The 20,001-nt window shown below is 45.9% G+C and overlaps 1 protein-coding gene across 1 annotated transcript in view; it reads right to left on the bottom strand.

Moving 5' to 3' along the window:
* Window positions 1-12,724, bottom strand: part of PLPPR4 (phospholipid phosphatase related 4) — a 40,082-nt gene extending 27,358 nt beyond the window's left edge. Inside the window, exon 1 of the mRNA XM_053391745.1 lies at window positions 11,938-12,724. Coding sequence (XP_053247720.1) covers window positions 11,938-12,483 — 546 coding nt within the window. The 5' untranslated portion in view covers window positions 12,484-12,724. The remainder of the gene's footprint in view (window positions 1-11,937) is intronic.
* Window positions 12,725-20,001: the final 7,277 nt, after the last annotated feature.

The following is a 20,001-nucleotide window of genomic DNA, read 5'->3' as shown; positions in this document are numbered from 1 at the left end:
CGCTGTATCCACGCTGGCATTTTAAAACAAAGGAATCACGTTCTTTTTCTTTTTGATGCACACACGCACACCAAACCACAGTCGCCACACCTTTGCTTTGCATATATGTGCATGCGCAGCCCACATTCATTAATGGGGTGCGCATGCATCGATGAGCCAAATATTTCAGCGGGAAGCAATGGAGCAGACGAATGGCACTGCATATAGAAGAGTTTACAAATGGTGTCAATGGGACTCTGATAATTAATAGGCTTGGGACAACTTCCTATAACTTCAATGGGTTTCCTGACATTCAGTGGGTTTTCACTTCTGATCCTGTGCACAGGAGGTGAAAGCAAGAAAAAAAAGAAACTCATACTTATCAATGGCATATATACAAGTGTTTGCCTTGTTTATATGATTGGATAAGTTTCAATATTTGCCATTTTTCTCTAGACCTGTCAGTATAAAGTGTTATGGTGGTACTCTCAGGGGCACAACTATATCAGAGGTTAATGAAGAGAGCCTCTCAGTCAGATGGCTTTCAATGGGGGGTTTACAAATACAAGGTGTGTAAGGCTACCATGGGCTAGTACTAGTCCAGGTTCAAAGATAAAAGAATCATAGAATGGTAGAGTTGGAAGGGACCCTGAGGATCATCTAGTCCAAACCACTGCAACGCAGGAATATGCAGCTGTCCCAAATGGGAATATGCAGCTGTCCCATATGGGGATCAAACCTGCAACCTTGGCATTACCAGCACAATGCTCTAACCAACTGAGCTATCCTATCAGGGATAGAATAACTCTGAATCCCAATTCCTGTGGAACCACAGCAGGAGAGGACAGTTGCTATCATGCCCTGCTTGTGGCCTTCCCAAGAGACATCCCATTGTGGGAATCAAGATGTTGTGCTAGATTAGCCTTTGGTCTGATCCAGTAGGCATCTTCTTTATGGTTGAATAGCATTTCCCTTTTCTCAAGGAACCCTTCGAACCATCGTTCCCTGAAGGGTCCCGGGGGTCTGGTACAGAATCATTTGCCTCGTGAGTAACCTAGGATCCCCAAAATTCTTGTTATGTCCATTAAACTAGCCAATATAGATCTATAGTGTGGGGGTGTCCTAAGACTGTACAGTGGTACCTCGGGTTACATACGCTTCAGGTTACAGACTCTGCTAACACAGAAATAGTGCTTCAGGTTAAGAACTTTGCTTCAGGATGAGAACAGAAATTGTGCTCCGGCAGTGCGGCAGCAGCAGGAGGCCCCATTAGCTAAAGTGGTGCTTCACATTAAGAAGAGTTTCAGGTTAAGTACAGACCTCCGGAACGAATTAAGTACTTAACCCGAGGTACCACTGTATCACAGTGCCAAGAGGCACTGCATGACCCTCTAGTGAGAGTTTCCGGGCCAAGGGTATAAAATCAATGGCCACGATCCTGCACAAGGCTAGGTGTACTTCACTCCCCATTGATTTCATTGGAAGCTTCTTAGTAAATTTAATGAAGCTGGCTTGGATGCTCAATTTGCAAGACAGTGATGCGGCAGGGCATGGCCTGAGTTGGGCATAAGTCCAGACACATTTATTTTCGCTGCCATGACTCAGCCTTGGAATTCGTGAAGTGAGACGTTAATCTATTTTCACGAGGTTGAGGGTTTCCCAAATCCTGCTACTACTTTTTCCAGACGATGCAGCTTTTATTCTCCAGGAATATATTGCAGAACGTGCTAGTGCAGCTTCTTAAACAATACACGGTTGGACAGGCCAGTTTGTTTAAAATACTATTGTTCTGACAACCACAATTTGGCTTAGCTTGTTCTTTGACGAGTGACATGTTTTTCCACTTTATGATCGCAAGATGGGAGATTACCTTAAACCCACTTAGCCCAACTGTTTCTCACTATGAATCCTGATGATGTCCACTCTGCTCAGTTACATCATTCCTCCTTCCCAACTCTAAGCAACGCAGAGAGCAAGCCCAGCTCCAGACAGGTAGGGACGGTTATGAAGCGGGTGTGCAGCTCTGGGGGTTCCTGATTTAATGCAATTTTACCTTTGCATGTGGATACATGGACCTGAACCCTCATTTAAGTGGCAGGCCCACTGTAATCCATTGCTACACACACAAGCTATCGTCTTCCTTCTGCAAAATGTACACAGCAAAGTTACTTCATGTCCTTCAGAGAGCACATTTCATTGGTCCACACTGGTGTGCAGGAGAAGCAGAACTGTGTGTCATCAGCATACTGCTGACAACGTACTCAAAACTCCAGATGACCCCACTCAGTGGCAGTGTTAGGAACTGAGACATGAAAGCTAGGAGCTGAGCAGCACATTAAACTGAGGTTACGGGCGCCACAATGGAGTGTTTAGGTGCGCTTTTTTATAACAAGAATACAAAGCTGAAAATGGATGAACTGCAGCAAAAATCTTATGTTCGTTTTTCACATGCCTTACTTTTTGAGAATTCTAAGGAAAAACCATCTTCCGCAGAAACTGCTGCTTGCCTTCTATCACTGTGCCATTGAGAGCGTGCTCACTTATGGCTTATGTGTGTGGTACGGAAGCTGTACTACCCAGGACAGGATGGGGTTGTGCAGAGTTGTTAAGGCAGCAGAGAGCATTGTTGGCTGCCCACTCTCCACCTTAGAGCAGATTTATGCCACAAGGTGCCATAGGAAGGCACTGGACATAGTAAAAGATCCATCGCATCCTGGTCACTGTCTCTTCGAGCTCCTGCCGTCGGGACGGAGATACAGGACGATGAAGACAAGAACGAGCCGTCTTAAGAACAGCTTCTTCTCCAGAGCGATCTCAGCCCTGAATGGGAAGCCTGGACTTTGAAAGTCATCTAATCTTCCTTGCTGTACTATACTGTATTGTTTTAATTAGTGTTTTTATGGAGCAGTCGAGTAATTTCGTTGTCCCTGAGAGGGGGCAATGACAATAAAGATATTATTATTATTATTATTATTATTATTAGTCCTCATCTGAAGACTGCAAAAAACAAAGCCATACTTCCCCTGCCTGCCCCCTAATATTCTTATGAGGGTCCCTTCTCCAGTCTTCAGAAAGTGGATGGAAGTGAGGAGGCAGAAAAGGGTCCTCCTTTTCTTCCAGCAGTGGCAGTTTTAAACTGAAATCTTGGGCTCAGTACTGTGCCTACAGCTCAGAAACTGCTTGCATTAATGAAACTCCCCATCGCAAAACGCACCTAGAACAATGGGAGTTTCAAATGCTGTTCAGTGGTTTCATGTAGATGTTAAATAGCATAGGGGATAAAATTGAACTCTGAAGAACTCCACATTGAAGGCTCCATGGGGCTGAAAAGCACTCCCCAAGCATCACCCTCTGGGAGAGACCATCCAAGGAGGACAGGAGCCACCACAAACCTACCCCCAACTCATACAGCCTCTCCAGAAGGATACCATGGTCAATGGCATCAAAAGCCACTAAGAGGTTGAGGAGAATTAACCAGGTTATGTTTCCCATGTCTCTCTCTTATATAGGGTGACCCAAGCAGTTTCTGTGCCAAAACCGGGCCTAAACCCCCATTGAAATGGATACAGAAAATCATTTCCCTCCCACAGTTCACTTTACATCTGTGGGTGTGGCAGTGGATGTGTTAGACCATTGTTTTGCCTCGGTAACAGACTCGATGGGAGCCAATAAACTGAAGCTAAATCCAGACAAGATTGAGGCATTGTTAGTGGGTGGTTCCCTAGACTGGACAGATGGGAGGCTGCCTGCTCTTGAGGCGGTTACCCTCCCTCTGAAGTGGTGGTTATGTAGCTTGGGGGTATTCCTGGATCCTTTGTGGTTGCTTGAGGCTCAGGTGGCGCAGAGTTGCCTTCCATCAGTTTTGGCTGGTGGCCCAGCTGTGCCCCTAATTTGGGAAAGGAATAGTCTAACTTCTGTTAATCTCTGGACATACAAATTTAATGACTAATTATAACAGGCCCAGTGCTCTGAAACAGGCAGCTTTCACTTGCCTAGAAAGCACGGGTCTGAGTGGTTTTCCGCTTTCCCCATTGCTTTCCCCGGGAAAATCCGCTCTTTAGTGTTGAGTTGGAGCAAACATCAATCCACAGAAAACCTGATAGACGTTTGCTCCAATTCAGCTGTAAATATTGGGTTATCCCAGTGGAAAGAGGCAGGGCAAGAAGAAGTCTAGATGAGCCTAAGCTGCAATCAAAAGCAAGTTCAGCACCATGGACAAGGACTATAGTGCTGGTTCAGCACCATTGGCAGAAGTGCAGCTGCGGAGGCAGAAAGAGCAAATGATCTCAACATAGGGATGGATCAAGTGGGAGCCAGCTTGATAGTATAAATCCAAAATTTAGAAATAATTACTACGATTTGAAAAACAAAACAAAACACAGTACAAACTACCATAATGGGGGAAGATTGTGACCAGGTGACCTCAGTTGCTAAACGCTGATGGACAAATTTAAGGTCCCTGCTAGCCCTTTTTAGGATTATCTGTCCTTAGATTAGACTTGGACATGTCAAATAAAGGCTGGCTCTCTGTAATATAGGTCACCAGTTTGTCTGTATGCAGGGCAAAGCCCTCCCAAGGCAACTTTGCAAACAAGACATAAAAGCTAAAGCATCTCATTTCAGTAAAACTAAACAATTAAAACAGCAGCATTTTAAAAAAAGGATTAGACCAATTCATGGAGGAGAGGGCTATCAAATGTTGTGCTTAGTATGAAATAAGAGCCAGTGGTCTGATCCAGCAGGCTATTCTTATGCTCTTATTTCATACTTAGAACATTTGTCTATTTATTACTTAATATCCCACTCTTAAACCTGAAGGCTCCCAGGGTGGTTGGTATATGGCAATTCATAAAAATACATCATTACAAACCTCGTAACACAAACAATATAAATAGAACAAAAATCAATATAATAAAATGACTAACATCAGAGTGAATCCAGCAGCAAATTATGTCTCACACGAGCCATTTATACTTGTCAGGGCCGTGAATGAAGGATCTGCAAATGAAATCTTCTCACTGCCCTGAAAAGAGAGATCCACCCCCAGTCTACCAGGGGGATCTGAAAAGAACTCTTAGCAACTTGAAATCCTGTTCCCTAGAAGTCAATGGCTGCAGAAAATTGCACTGAGCCTTTGACTGACCAGATGCAACATTTCATATCTTTGATCTTGACCACCTAGCCCAGATTACAAAGTTCTGCGAGTAGATCCAGGACAATTTTCTCTATCTACTTCAGCTGCTCGGCTTCCAGCTATGATCCTGCACCAATGCTATAGTCCTTGTACATGGTCCTGAAATTGCTTTTGTTTCTAGCCCCTTTCAGAGTGCAGGGCCATCCATCCATCCTCAGATATATGGGCCATCATCTCTTCTCGGTGGTGGACATCACAATGCACCAGGAGAACTCTCATATAAAATCAACGTAAGCAATAAAGAAAAAAACATTTCTTTAAAACCAGCAACAATGTAAATGGTTTGAAATAGTCAGCGCAACACCTTGGCTCAAGGCTGCTTGAAAGAAATGGGTTTTCAAATCTTGTTTCAAAGTGAATTGGGGCCAAATGTATATGTTCCACATATTTGAGTCCCTGTCTCTAGTGGCTGCCAATATGCTAGCTGCCTCTGGGAACAAGGACGCACTAGAGCTATGAAACTCTCTGCAGAAGGCCAGGGGCTTTTCTCCCAAGCAACCTGGCAAGTGGTTGTGTATGTGTGCATATCCCCCCCCCCCAAGGTTCGTGGGAACACCATGAAAAAAGCCACTGACTCATGGGTATACTAAAGCAATAGAAGGTATATTCGTATATCTAGGCACCAGTTTCCCCAGTACTGGCAAACTGATTCCAGCACCACATTTTCAGCCAGTCACATGTTCTCGGGCTTTAAAATAAAATAAAATGAGGTAGTCCTTGGGTTGGTTGCATTTTTGACAGACTTATAAAAGTGAGCTCCCAACAGCTTCCAAATGTAGCAGCTTCAGAATATTATAACATGAGTGAAAGCTGGTGGGCTGAATCCATCCATAGTTAAATTCATGTCACGAACATGTCTGCCTTTGTATTAATTCTGAAACCATCTCAACTGTAAGAGCCGCACAGAGGCAAAGGGTTGCGTCTTCCAGACAATTTATGCTACCCTTTGTCCATGATTATAAACCGAACACTTCTCCCCCTTATCTTTGCCTTCCCTTTGAATTTACTCTGAGCCTTGTTGTCAAGACCATGTGGGTGGTGACACTGGATAATTGCACTGGCAAGTCTCCTAACGTTCTATTTCCCTTTTCCCAGGACAACCTCAGTGTTTAAGTCTTAAATGGGGTCAGGATTCAACTTAAGTGCTGCAAAACTTGTAGGATCTACAAATACAGTGGTACCTCGGGTTACAGATGCTTCAGGTTACAGACGCTTCAGGTTATAGACTCGGCTAACCCAGAAATAGCACTTCAGGTTAAGAACTTTGCTTCAGGATGAGAACAGAAATTGCACAGCAGCAGTGGGAGGCCCCATTAGCTAAAGTGGTACCTCAGGTTAAGAACAGTTTCAGGTTAAGAACCGACCTCCAGAATGAATTAACTTCTTAACCTGAGGTACCACTGTAACATTAGCAGTGGGTAAGTATCTTAAAGTATCGGTCCAGGTAGATCTTTGGGTTTCCCCAGCTCTGCTCTGAATAAGAACCTCAGAAGTTGTTCAGATCCTATTTGGATCTTTCACCAAGCAACTCACATCTCTGCCAGAGCACCTAATTTTCTGACCCTGGGGCCAGAAGGCCCGGCTCTTCTGTTGGAGGTTGAGGATTCTCTGCATCTGATTTTGAGACACAAGCCTAACTCCATTTAAGGTTTAAGCACTGAGGTTGTCAACAGGAAGAAAGTTCCAATGTATAGGTGTTGCCACACTAAAAGACGGATTTCTTACAAACGTGGTATTATTTGGCACCCGGAACAGAACCAGTTCTACACTGTGTTTGCGTGAAAGAGTGTACACCTGTTGCTTTGCACAGCTCAGGTATAGTGTACACAGGGTCACAGATAATACGATCGTTGAATGTCACATGTGAACACCTCTAGTGCTTGCTTGGCTGTGACGCTGGCTGTTAACAACCTCTGGCAGGCTGAACGATTGGCTTGCTTTTGCTTTCTAGGAATAATCAATGACCTTTAAGAAAAGAAGTCTAATTTCCCTGCTTACCATACAGAACTTTGGCCTTGCTCTCCTCGAGCTGGTAGCCACCTGAGGGGCTCATATCACTGTATGTATGTCTTCTTTGTACAAAAAGATTCCCAGCAGATAAGCAGAAAATGTCACTCTCCTTCTCCCACACTTGAAACGATGCTATGCTTTGCTAAATTAATCTTACCTCCATCTAACAGTTCTTTGTTTGCCCTGACAAATCCACAAAGCCTTGCCTGATGTTTAAATGTGTTATGTTTGATGTAATATTCATGTATGAGTTTTGAAAGTTGCCTTTAGAAAAAAAAGTGCTCCACATATAACTCAGGTTTGCTAAATCCTTTCTGTCTGCAGGTCCTCAGGAAACGCCATCCATCAGTATGTTCAGAAACAGAATGTGAAGATGGGTGGTAGCAACAGACTTAGGCTCAAGAGTGTGCCTGATCCAAAAAGAGGACACCAATATTCATAAGATTCTCATGCGGTACTACTTACTATAACTGAAACAGAAATGCGACACATCTAACCGTAGTGGAGAAGACACCAGAGGTGATTTGTCTGCCTGCTTAGTTTGCAGATCAAGTGATGAAAACTTGTTGATGGGCATCTTCTAAGCTTTTGCTCTCTTTTTCTATGGTCATTTTAAAACCAGTCTTAGGCCATATTTACGGAGGCCCAAGAATTCTTTGGGTGGAAGCCATGATTGTTTGAAGTGATATCATAGTGCTTTAAATGTATGCAACCCTGAATGTGAATGCAACCCTGGACCGGATGACCCTCAAATAGAGGACACTATCAAACAGTCCTTTGTAAAGTAGGCTATATAGTCACCCTGGGCCATGCCCTCTGCTTACCTCACATTTGGTGCTATTGTGAGGGAGGCCTATGCACTCAAAGATCATCCACATGAGTGAGAACCCTGATAGACTGTACACTTCATGAACTGTAAATCACCTCAGTGCAGTTCTGAGGGCGATACGTGTCTGGAGCCATCCAGACCATGGAAATCCAAACATGAGAATCCTCATTGAACACACCACATTCCAAAATGAGTAACATTCCCCTTCTCAAATGCCCCACCTGAGAAAGTGTTCTCTCCTCTGCATGCAAGTATATTTCTATTACATGCTCTTCACTGTTGCCCTCATGCTCTGTGGCTACCTAAAACCACGCAAGTTTACATTTTATTCTTTACCTCCCACTCTCCACACCCGCGGGCTGCCTTGCCCTCTCCTGCTGGCTTTGGCGAAATAACAGCCAGCAGTGTGTTTTATTTCTTTCATTGTTCAGTGCAGTGAAGTCTTAATGGTTGTTTTCCCTGTACTGTATACAATTCTGAGAGCTATTCCCTGGGCGACAAAATGAAGTGATGACTTTTAAAAGCCATTTTTAGACTGATTCTATGTGGGTTCTTCTGGAGCGATGGCAGCCTCCACATACTCTCTGATTTAAGAGGGAGAGAGCCAGCCCACATATCCTCCTCCCTCCTCTGGACAGAGAAACAAAATGCATTAACGTGACATCATCGTGCTTCCCATTCCCCTGCTGCCACGTGTGGGGGGCTTGAAGTGCAATGACATCATTTGCTACCAGTCGGCTGCTGAGCCAAGTTCAAAGGTGCTTGGGTTGACATTTAAAGCCCTCCATGGCTTAGGGCCCACATACTCATTGGATCGGTTACTCCCCTATACACTAGCCTAGACTTTGAGACATTGTGGAGACACCCCCTTAACAATGTGACATGTGCCAATGAATGGTATGTAGAAACCTGTGAGAGGATGGTCTCAATTGTGCCACCTTGATTATGGAATGCCCTCCATTCACAGTCTGGACAACCTGTGGTTGCTGACAGCCTGTGGGCACCTTTGAAAGCAGCGGTGGGGGACCTTTGACCTTCCAGATGTTGCTGAACTACAACTCCCATCAGCCCCAACAAGCAGGACCAACAGCCAATGATGATGGAAGTTTTAGTTCAAGCAACACCTGGAGGGTCAAAGGTCCACCAAATCTGCTTTAAAGAGACGTTTATTCACACAAGCATTTGGCTAAATTGGTCAGTAGAGTTGATTCTGATTTGTTGTAATGGCTTTTGATGTGTTTTAAGATTCTTTTTAATTGTTGAGCAAGTAATATGAATTTTCTCTGTTGTAACCTGCTTTGGGATTGATTTTGAAAAGGCCAGGCTCGAAGTGGCTCCAATGAAATAAAAAATGTTCCATTCCCCACATGTTCATTAGATTCTTCTAATCAATGTTGCTCAGCTCTCTGCAGCGTGTTTCGGAGGGTGTTGTGTTCTGAAACCAGCAAACAGCTACACTTACCTAAGCAAAACTAATATGAAACCTCTGAGTACTTTCCTTTGGCAAAGCAGCCAACCAGTCTTGGACTCCCTTGACTTTGTCATTATGGACTGAACCAAGACCATGGATGATGCTTAGGTGGCTGAGTGAAAGAAGGCCCAAGTGGAAGCAGTGATCTAGTAATTCAAAAATTAAGCATCTCATCCTTTGAGCGCCTATCAACAATGGAGCATTTTCAAAGAAATATAGGAAGCAGACTCCTACCAAATTGGACTACTGGTCCATCTAGATTGGTCCATCTAGCTCAGCATTGTCTACACTGACTGGTAGATGCTCTCGAGGGTTTCAGATTGGGGACATACCCAGCCCTACTTGAAGATGCTAGGAATTGAACCTGGGAACTTTTGCATGCAAAGCAGATGTTTTACCATTGAGCTTCAGCCCTTACTCTACCCTATGGTGTCAGGAGGACCATACCTGTCAAAGTATGGTGACCGTGATGTCATAGCTGCTCTCTCCCAATATAGGCCAAACTTTGCAAGAGTCAGAAAGGGCCTATGAAGAACATTCCATCCATTATCCTATCTCCTCCCACTCTGCTACGTGCCCAGGACAGAGTAAGGACCCCAAACTTCTGCATTCTTCATTTCATATCATCTGAGCACTCTGGCACAGATGCTAATGACTCCATTTTTATTTCTTGTTTATGGAGAATAAGGAGGTGGAGGACATTTAGGGAAAGACTTAAAACTTTTCTTACATGGGATAACTCACACATTCCCTCCTTCCCCTTTCAGAACTTGAGGAATCTTTGAAGACTCTTCCCTGAATATACTTATGCTTCAGTATATAGGGCATTTCCCGTAACAAAATAATCAACACTTTTCTGAGTGATCAATAAAACAATGCACCCAAGGAACATTTTAAAAACACTCATTTGCCTGCAATTTTCAGTGTCTCTGCATCCTTACACCTTTAGTGTAATAATTTCTACAGTCCTTGTATTCCAGATATCTAAAACTTAACCACTCTATATGACTAAGGTGGAAAATCTGTGAACCTTCAGATTTGTTAGACTACAAGTCCCATCATTCCTGACCACCGGCCATATTGGCTGGGGCCAATGGGATTTGGAGTCCAACAATATATTTGGTGAGCCAACCTTGCTATATGCCATGTGATTATTGCAAATGAGACACAACAGCTAGGCTTTGTGAAGCAGCTACTGGCTATCCTGGACCAGAGACTTCCTATTATGTCAACACAGAGCCCATCACTGGGAGTCTAGATGGGATGGGCTGAGCTTCTTTTCTCCAGGTGATGGTGGGAGGCGACTGACTTCTACAACTTTTTCTGAGTCTTCTTGTCAATCATCTCTAAAGCAAACACAGACGGACTCAGTCCAACACTTCTTTCCTCAGCATATCCTCAGGTCTTCCAAGGATACGCTTGCTCATTTCCTGAGCTATCAACGAAACGTACAAATACGAAATTCCTTTTTGTGCCCCAGTTGCAAAAGAAGCAGTTCACAAGTGCCCATACATCACGCTGTCAGAAAAGAACCAAAATGAGTGCTGGTGGAACACTAACAAGGTACAACACAGAACAGCCATAACAGTTCTGAAGCCATCAGTGGGGGAAGGGTGGCAGGCAAATGCATTCACACAACCGCTTTGCTTCTGCAAACACACACATCACACCTCGGACCATGTATGGAAACAGGAACCATCCAAGCACCTCCCATGTACCTGAACATTCACCATGTAAGTGCATGCCAACAATAATGCAACACCAATTGTTTAGCAATCTAAAGACGTTTGTTCCCGACCTTAATTTTAATTTTCTCAAATAATGCATGCCCGCTACATGTACACGTAGAACAACCCTCTTCCTCCCCCCAACCTTGCTCTCCTATTGGAATGATCCTGAGCACGTGAAGTGATCTCCCCTTCATTTGCAACCCTCCTTCAATCCTTAAAGGAACGATTTCTCCCAAACAGCGGAAGAAGTCTCTGTGTGTATGTGTTTCTCCCCCTCCCCCAAATTCAAGCCAGGTTTACACTCCTACAGACCGATGTTTCCTGATGCATCATCCTGATCCTTTTTTTGCTTTTCAGGAAACAGTTCTTTAAGGTGATCCAAAGGGAAAGGAAATACATTGCCTCTCTTCCCTCCCACCAGTCCTTGATTAAAGATGAGATCAGGAGGAGACCCAGTTTCTGGGCAGGAATGCCAAGCAGGCTCTCCCCACCCATGTAAAGCATACATAATAATGTTGACAGGCAACCCACCTCAACCTTACACACACACACACACACACACGCCACTAATGCACAACTGCTCTTTGCTTTTGGGAAGCTGACCCTGGCGCGTGCCAGGTGGGGCACGCGACAGATCCTGCCCCCTTACATCATCTCTCCCCATCACCATCACCCCCACCAAAAAAAGAGAGGATGGCGCCCCCCCATCGTCTGCCCCACTCACCTCGACGAAATAAAAACAAGGCAACAGCGTGACGCTCTCCTTGACCACTTTGCTTTTCTGCCTCTCTTTCGAAGACATGCTGGACGGCGCGGGCAGGAGACGCGCAGCCGGAGCGGGCGGCAGCGAGTGCGCGACCGCGGCGGCGGCGGCGCTGCCGGGCAGCCGTCCCCCTCTCCTGCCCCACTGCCTGGCGGCGGCGGCGCTGATGTCACATCCCCCCGGGGCCACCTCCCGGTGCGGGAGCAGCGCGCAGCCCACAACCTCCTCCTCTCGGGGCGGCAGCAGCAGCAAGAAGCCCGCTTGGCCGTCGGCGCCACCGCCACCGGCAAAGCCACCACCGGCGCTGGCCGGCCGGCCTGCCGCTACTCCTCCGGCTCCCCTGTCGGCCAGCAGGCGCCGGGCGGCCTCCTTCTCCAAAGCGGCGGCGGCGATCAGCGCCTCCTCGTGCCCGGCGCACTCCCCTCCGGCGAAGGGCCCGCCTTGCCTACATCGAGCGCTGCCGCCAGCCGTCGCTCTCGCCAGCCGGCTTCTTCGTGCAATATTCATAGGTCTGACGTCAAGGAAGCTGCTCCATGCGAAAAGGGGAAGGGGGCCCGCTTGCCTACATGGTGGTGGAGCGGGAAGAGGAGGAGGAAGGAGGGGCGCGGGCACAGGGAGGCGGCCGCCTTAACCTCTTCGCCGCCGAGCCCCGACGCAGCATCATCCTCCTCCTCCTCCTCCTCGGCGACGGCAGGGTGGGGTGCCGTCGGGGGTTGAAGGCAGCTGCGCGAGAATGTAGGTCGCCCGGGGTGGGGGGACGCGCGAGCGAGCGAAGGAAGGCCCCCTTCACACGTTCGCGGCGTGGGCGGGCGGGCGCCTCCTATGGGACGCCTCGGACGGAACACGTGGCCGCTCCGGCGCGCGCGCACAGGCGCCCACACGCGTCCGGGAGACGCGGAACGCGCCGTCCGGAAGGATGCGGGGAAGGGCCCTGCTAGATCGGGGTCCAGGATTACACGAGGATGTCCAGTTGGAGAGGCCAGAAGGGAGCTCACCTGGCTCAGGTGCTGCTGCACACCTGGCCTAAGGGAATTTGGATAGCCGGGGTATAAATACATGGGCGTAGCCAGGATTTTTGTTAAAGGGGGCAGGCTTTTGTTGGGGCAGAACTTCAGATCTGTATTGCTCTTTATTGATTGGGGGCCACTGCTCCTCCCCCCCTACACCCATGTAATAAAAATATAAATAAATAAATAAAGCTGTTTCTGCACAGATTTAGAAATGGGGCCAGTAATAATGGAGTGGCCCTTAAGAATCATTTTGCTGTATCAGAGCAATGATGCCTGCATTTCTGATATATTTGCTGTATAATGTGAGAATTAGTTTTGCTTTATGTGCATTGAGGCCCCTCCTAACAGCTCAGTCCCAAGAGCCTGAGACTCTTGTATGAGGGTTTTGGGTGTGAGCCCCCCATTGGGCAAAAGGCATTGCCTTTTTGGACTAGATGATTCCTGTGGTCTCTTCCGACTCTACAATTCTATCATAATATGAGGCTCAATCTGTAACCTACCAAGCTTGTGCTCCAGCACTGCTAGTTCTCACAGTGACAGACCAGATGGTTGTGGGAAGCTTGCAAGCAGGAGCCAAGGGCAGTAGCAGCGCTTTCCCTATTTGTGATTCCCCAACAACTGTTATTCAGAAAAAATATTGCCTCCTGTAGTAGAGGGAGAACATAACCAATGAGGCTGCTAGCCACTGCTGGCCTTATCCTTCCTGAATTTGTATAATCCTCTTAAAGAGTAAGTTCCGTGCTGAGGGGTAGGGGGAAACTATCAGGATTGTAGGGTTGCCATATTTCAAAAAGTAATATTTCAAAAAGGACACCCTGAAAGTTGTTGAGCTGATTTTAGAAAGACCCCAATACTGTTGAGCTTCTTCTACAAAAACGCCAAAAAAGGCAATTTATTGATTGACTTGCCGAAGATCAGGTCACCTTTTGGAAATTCCCCCCAGAACGTCAATTCCGCCTTTGAAATCCTTGTAATGTCCTTAGGATTGGGACGCAAGCCTGGGCAGTGCGTATGGTGGTCCTGGGCTGCCCAGACAACAAGACCCCCTTCTCAGCCTCAATGATGTGGTCCAAAGGAAATCAGAGCAATATGTTTGGCACCAGCTTGGCTGCAAGAGTTGACAAAAGGAGACATGCAAGGCACCATCCAACTGTCTTAGGGACTCCACTCCAGATTTGTGTAGGGTTTCCTCCTTAGCCTTCTCTTCTCGCAAAGATGTCCCACAAGACAGCCAAGGTTTAGGATCAGAGTTTTCCTTCTCCTAGATGAGCTACCTTGCCAGGTTGTTGAGCCCCATCTGCCCATCACTTCCCTCTACAACTGCTTTCTTAATTGTTGGACCTACTATTGGTCTCATCTGCCCAATCTGCCAGAGCCTGTCTTTGCATGCAGGGGAAGTCCCTAACTCAAAGAGGACTTGAGACCCATCGGCTACCCTCACCTGGTTTAGCCGACCAGTCAAAGCCATTCTCAGGGTGTGTCTGCTGTCTCATGCTGACAGCTTCTAGGAGCCGCAGATGAAAGCTGAATGCAGAGTGGGGACCAAAGGTGGCCAAACCACCCCAGAAGGAGCATGACTTGTCCACCACCAGAGGTACAATCCCTCCCCTAATCCCATACACCTCACTTCTATATACATAAATGTATCATCATCGTCGTCATCATTTTTTATTTGTATGCCGCCTTTCCACAGTTAAAAAACGATGATCAAGGCGGCTTACAGCATAACAAGATTTACAGAATTACAAAAGTCATAAACAATAAAGAAACCACATCCAAAAAATACACAACCAAATGGGAAACAATTTCCACATAAATCAAAATCTAAAACTAAGAATACAGCATTAATATCAGTTTAAAATGACAGAGGTAAAAAATAGCAGCAATTTAAACAAAAACAAATCAAAACGGAGCCCTCTCTGCCCAGCAGCAGTCCTTTATAGAGCCCATCAGGCCCTGCCCTGGGCCAGGTGTTGAGTGGCAGGACTGGGGCCCTCAGGCGCTGAGCAGGGGAGTCCTGGGTGGTAGCCGCAGCAGCAGTTCTTATAGGCCTGTCATATTTGAAGTATCACAATCAGTGAAACAGCAGTTTCATAGCAGACAACGTATGACTCAGCATGGCATCCACCCCTGGCAGTGGTAGAGCAACTGTCTTCACCTCTTACAAGACTGACTCCCGATAAAAGCCTGGAGGACAGAAATAGGTTAAATTATTCTGTGAACCGCCCTGGGACTTCCAGGCATAGGGCGGTACAGTGGTACCTCGGGTTAAGTACTTAATTCGTTCCGGAGGTCCATACTTAACCTGAAACTGTTCTTAACCTGAAGCACCACTTTAGCTAATGGGGCCTCCTGCTGCTGTGGCGCCGCCAGAGCACGATTTCTGTTCTCATCCTGAAGCAAAGTTCTTAACCTGAAGCACTATTCCTAGGTTAGCGGAGTCTGTAACCTGAAGCGTATGTAACCTGAGGTACCACCGTATATAAATTCAATAAATAAATAAATAAAGTCAGAACATAGCCGGTGATGGCATCTATCAGATTTACAAGAGGGAGCTCCATAGCTGGGGCACCACTACAGAGAAGGCTCTTTCCCAGGTCACATATGGGTATAAACCCAGAAGGGCATCTCCTAAAGGTTTTTATAGAAAGCCTCTTTTTTTTTAATGTATCTGGGTCCAATGTCATTCAGGGCTTCATATGTTAGAAGTCAACACCTCAGTTTGGGCCCGATAACATATCAGAAGCCAACACATCAAAGGGGGTCCAGGAATGTATGAACCAGGGCTTCCTTTTGAGTGTGCGCTTGTGGGTGAAACTTGCTTAGCTTCTGTGCGATATGTGAAATAGCCCAACAGCTACATGTTCCTGCATTGAAGGGGGTTGGACTAGACGAGTTGGACAACTCTACGATTCTATGACTATGTTTTACTATTCCTAGAATAATGGTTAGAAGGGAGAGGCTGAGCTCAGGAGACATGCAGCACCCTAATCCCAGATGGATGAAATTGTCTAAGGTTACTGAAGAAATCGGGACCCGGGTGGCGCTGTGGGTTAAACCACAGAGCCTAGGACTTGCCGACCAGAAGGTTGGCAGTTCAAATCCCCGCGACGGGGTGAGTTCCCGTTGCTCGGTCCCTGTTCCTGCCAACCTAGCAGTTTCAAAGCACGTAAAAGTGCAAGTAGATTAATAGGTACTGCTCCAGCGGGAAGGTAAACAGCATTTCCGTGCGCTGCTCTGGTTCGCCAGAAGCGGCTTAGTCATGCTGGCCACATGACCCAGAAGCTGTATGCCGGCTCCCTCGGCCAGTAAAGCGAGATGAGCGCTGCACCCCAGAGTCGGTCACGACTGGACCTAATGGTCAGGGGTCCCTTTACCTTTTACTGAAGAAATGGGATTCTGTGCATGCTCAGAAGCAGCATTTAAATTGAGTAATCCTCAAGAAAGCAGTTGTGTAAAACAAGAATGGCATGTATTGCTGACTGATTATTGTACTGGTTGAAAATCAAGGTTTCAGTAGGGATGGGGCAAAGAGGTATCACTGGGAAAGCAGGGGAATGTAAAGGCTTTTTCTTGGATATAATTCAAGATTAAACTGAGAAGAGGAGGAAGAGGAGAAGGGCGAGGAGAAGGAGGGAAGATAACCACCAATGTTCAGTCTTAAGAATCAAACCATCTAAAAAGCCCATGGGCGTGGGATGAATATTTAAATCACTAACTTATATCAAGTTTACTACTTTGAAATTCACGTATTTCTTGAATCAGCATACTTAAATGGTTGCTGTAAGAATTATCATATTTGTTTGCATCTAAACAGAGCCTAAAAATATGCAATTTAGAAGCATAATCCAAAACTTTTAGCTATGCCATCCTTATGTGCCCTTTCCTCTGGATAATGATACCTGCTTAGAGATAAGAGGCAGATTTTTGGGGGGCACTTGGTACACATGCAAGGATACTAGAGAGTCAGTGTGGTGTAGTGGTTAAGAGCAGTAGTCTCGTAATCTGGGGAACCGGCTTCGCGTCTCCGCTCCTCCACATGCAGCTGCTGGGTGACCTTGGGCCAGTCACACTTCTCTGAAGTCTCTCAGCCTCACTCACCTCACAGAGTGTTTGTTGTGGGGGAGGAAGGGAAAGGAGAATGTCAGCCGCTTTGAGACTCCTTAAAGGGAGTGAAAGGCGGGATATCAAATCCAAACTCTTCTTCTTCTTTGACTAAGCAAGATCATTTCCTTGAAGGCTATCAAGTTTCCAACAAGGAGATGGAAAGTGAATGTGCATAGTGTTTGATTTGTAGAGTCATAAACATTCATAATTTGAGAACTGAAAACATTATAGAACTTGGGTAACTGAAGGACCTCAAAGAACAACCACAGTGACTCGGTGGATGACCACGGTGAGGAAAAAAAAAGCATTTCTGGGATTCCTACATCTGTAATGATCTCTTGGTCCTGTATGAAGCCTACAACTATTAGCATATTGCATAATTTACGGTGAAATTTTAAATGCTTAAGCTCAAATATCAGATACTTTCCACAGGGGCATGAGATACTTTCTCATGAAGCAACCTTCAACTCAGTCTTTGTAATTGTGTGTGGGATTGAACAAGTTTGTATTAAATTCAGATTTCCTTTAAGCCAGGTTCCCCCCTCTCTTTAAAACTAGAATTGAAAAATGTAAAACATTTACACTCCAATTAAAAAACAACTGATTTAAACATTTTTTAAAAAAATTCTATTTAAAACAATTTTTATGTTTCCTGTACTGTTTACACATGTGCCCTTCATATCTGATGAAACCAGCATGCATATTTGCCCAACTCAGGCAGAGGTGGGAAAACTTTTTCAGGCCCAAGAGGGGTCTATTGCAACCTTCCAGGGGCTTCATATCATTGGTGGGTGTAGCAAAAGTGGGTGTGGCCAGAAAAATGTCATCCTCCATCTAGGCAAGCAAGATGTGTGGTCACCATCCAAGGACACATTCCAGCCAGGTAAACTCACTAGAGGAGGATGCAAAGCAGGGCCAGTGCGGGGATGTGGCCCAGGCAGAGTCTTGAGGGCTGTCTGCAGAGGCCTCAAGGGCCACATTTGCCTTAGAGGGCTGAGGTCCCCTCCCCCTGCTTGTACTAGGCAACTGACACCCAAGTAGCAACGTCATGCAAGAAGCAGCCCATAGATGCAGCTGTAGTGAAGGAAAAAAGTGAGTGGGAAGGCAGGCCATATAAGGAAATATTTTTGCAAAACTCAGTCGAAAGAAGAGAGAATGAGAACGCACAGAACCACAGATAATTTCTGCTAACAGTTGCAAATACACCTCCAGAGATGACAGCAGGGATAATGTGATGAATTTTGTTTGCATAAAGGTAAAGGTACCCCTGACTATTAGGTACAGTAGCGGACGACTCTGGGATTGCGCACTCATCTCGCTTTACTGGCCGAGGGAGCCGACGTTTGTCCACAGACAGTTTTTCCTGGTCATGCGGCCTGGTCATTCGCTTCTGGTGAACAAGAGCAGTGCACGGAAACACCGTTTACCTTCGCGTGGGAGCGGTACCTATTTATCTACTTGCACTTGACGTGCTTTCGAACTGCTAGGTTGGCAGGAGCTGGGACCGAACAACAGGAGCTCACCCGATCGCGGGGATTCAAACCACCGACCTTCTGATCGGCAAGCCCTAGGCTCTGTGGTTTAGACCACAGCGCCACCTGCGTTCCTTTTTGTTTGCATATCATTAGTTTTTCCAGTAATCTCTATATGTCCAAATAAATAACTGGATGTTATGTTCAGCTTACAAACATATATACATGTATCTTAATGGTCCCATATATTGTCACTGAATTATTTTGCTTTTGTCATTGTTCTTTATGCATTTAAAACTCCTTTGCCTCCATTCCACCACCCCCAACACACAACATGTATGTGTGTGTTTGTGTGTGTATGTGTGTGTGTGTGAGAGAGAGAGAGAGAGAAGAGAGAGATTCATCTGATGAGGTGGATCTCACAAAAGCTTACATCATATGGGCATAGCAATCCAATGCCCTCCCCTTATTTGGAGCTGGGGGGAGTTTGGATTAGGCAAATATCTCCCTCCCCTCAGCTGACTGTGTCAAGGAGTCAGCTGCTGGCTGCTGAATGTGTGAATAGTCAGGAAGCCAGACTCCTGGGCCAGTGGAAAGCCCTGATGGTGTCCCAAGAGTGAGAAGGAGGTTGGGCTGAGCCAGCCCAAGATCCAATGCATTGAGACTGATTGGGAGCCAACTGCTACACCAGCCTGCCTCCCCACCTTCCATGGTGGCTGCTATGAGCATCAGGGCTGCTTGTGTGGTTGTGGCCCCACTGCTTCACAGCCCTGCAGGAGGAGGGGGGAGAATTTGGATTGCGGCCTAAGGGTGCATATAAGAGTAAGACTCATTTAATTCAATAGGACTTATGGTTAATGCATGGGACTGGACTATAATAGTGTTGATTCCCCGATTTACCTCTGATCATACTGACCAAACATTTTACCAACAAAAGGAACAAACAGGCAAAACCTCCAGAAAAGATCAATTTTCTCTCCTCACATATCATCAACTTATCAAAATAGGAACCTCTGAATTGCATTAGGCAAAAAGTTAGTGACAATTGACCCTCTTCATAACTTTCCCCAGTCTTATCAAAATAACTTTCGCTTCCTTCAGAACTTCTGCATTCTTAGAATTCCCTGTTGGGTTAAAATGGATGCAAAAGCTGTTGCATCTCTGCTGAAAAACTCACTGCCGATGAGTTTTCACCTGCCCAGCTCATTTCTTCTTTTTAGATAGAGGTAAAGACTTTTTTTTGGGGGGGGTGTTTTTAGTTTTTTAATGACTTGGGAGGCTTTACCAAAAGTAACATTTCTTTCTTGATAGTTTATGATTGATTTTAGTTTCACCTTAACAACACAGTCCTATCCAGAACTAAATTCTGTATAGTGTCTATCCAGAACTAAATTCTGTATAGTGGTTTTCACCCATAAGCAGGTGTGTATAGGATT

The sequence above is a fragment of the Podarcis raffonei genome, chromosome 6 (genome assembly GCF_027172205.1).
Source record: "Podarcis raffonei isolate rPodRaf1 chromosome 6, rPodRaf1.pri, whole genome shotgun sequence".
NCBI lineage: Eukaryota > Metazoa > Chordata > Lepidosauria > Squamata > Lacertidae > Podarcis > Podarcis raffonei.
Note: the sequence above shows the minus strand (reverse complement) of the source record. Positions and strands in the feature narration are given on the sequence as shown.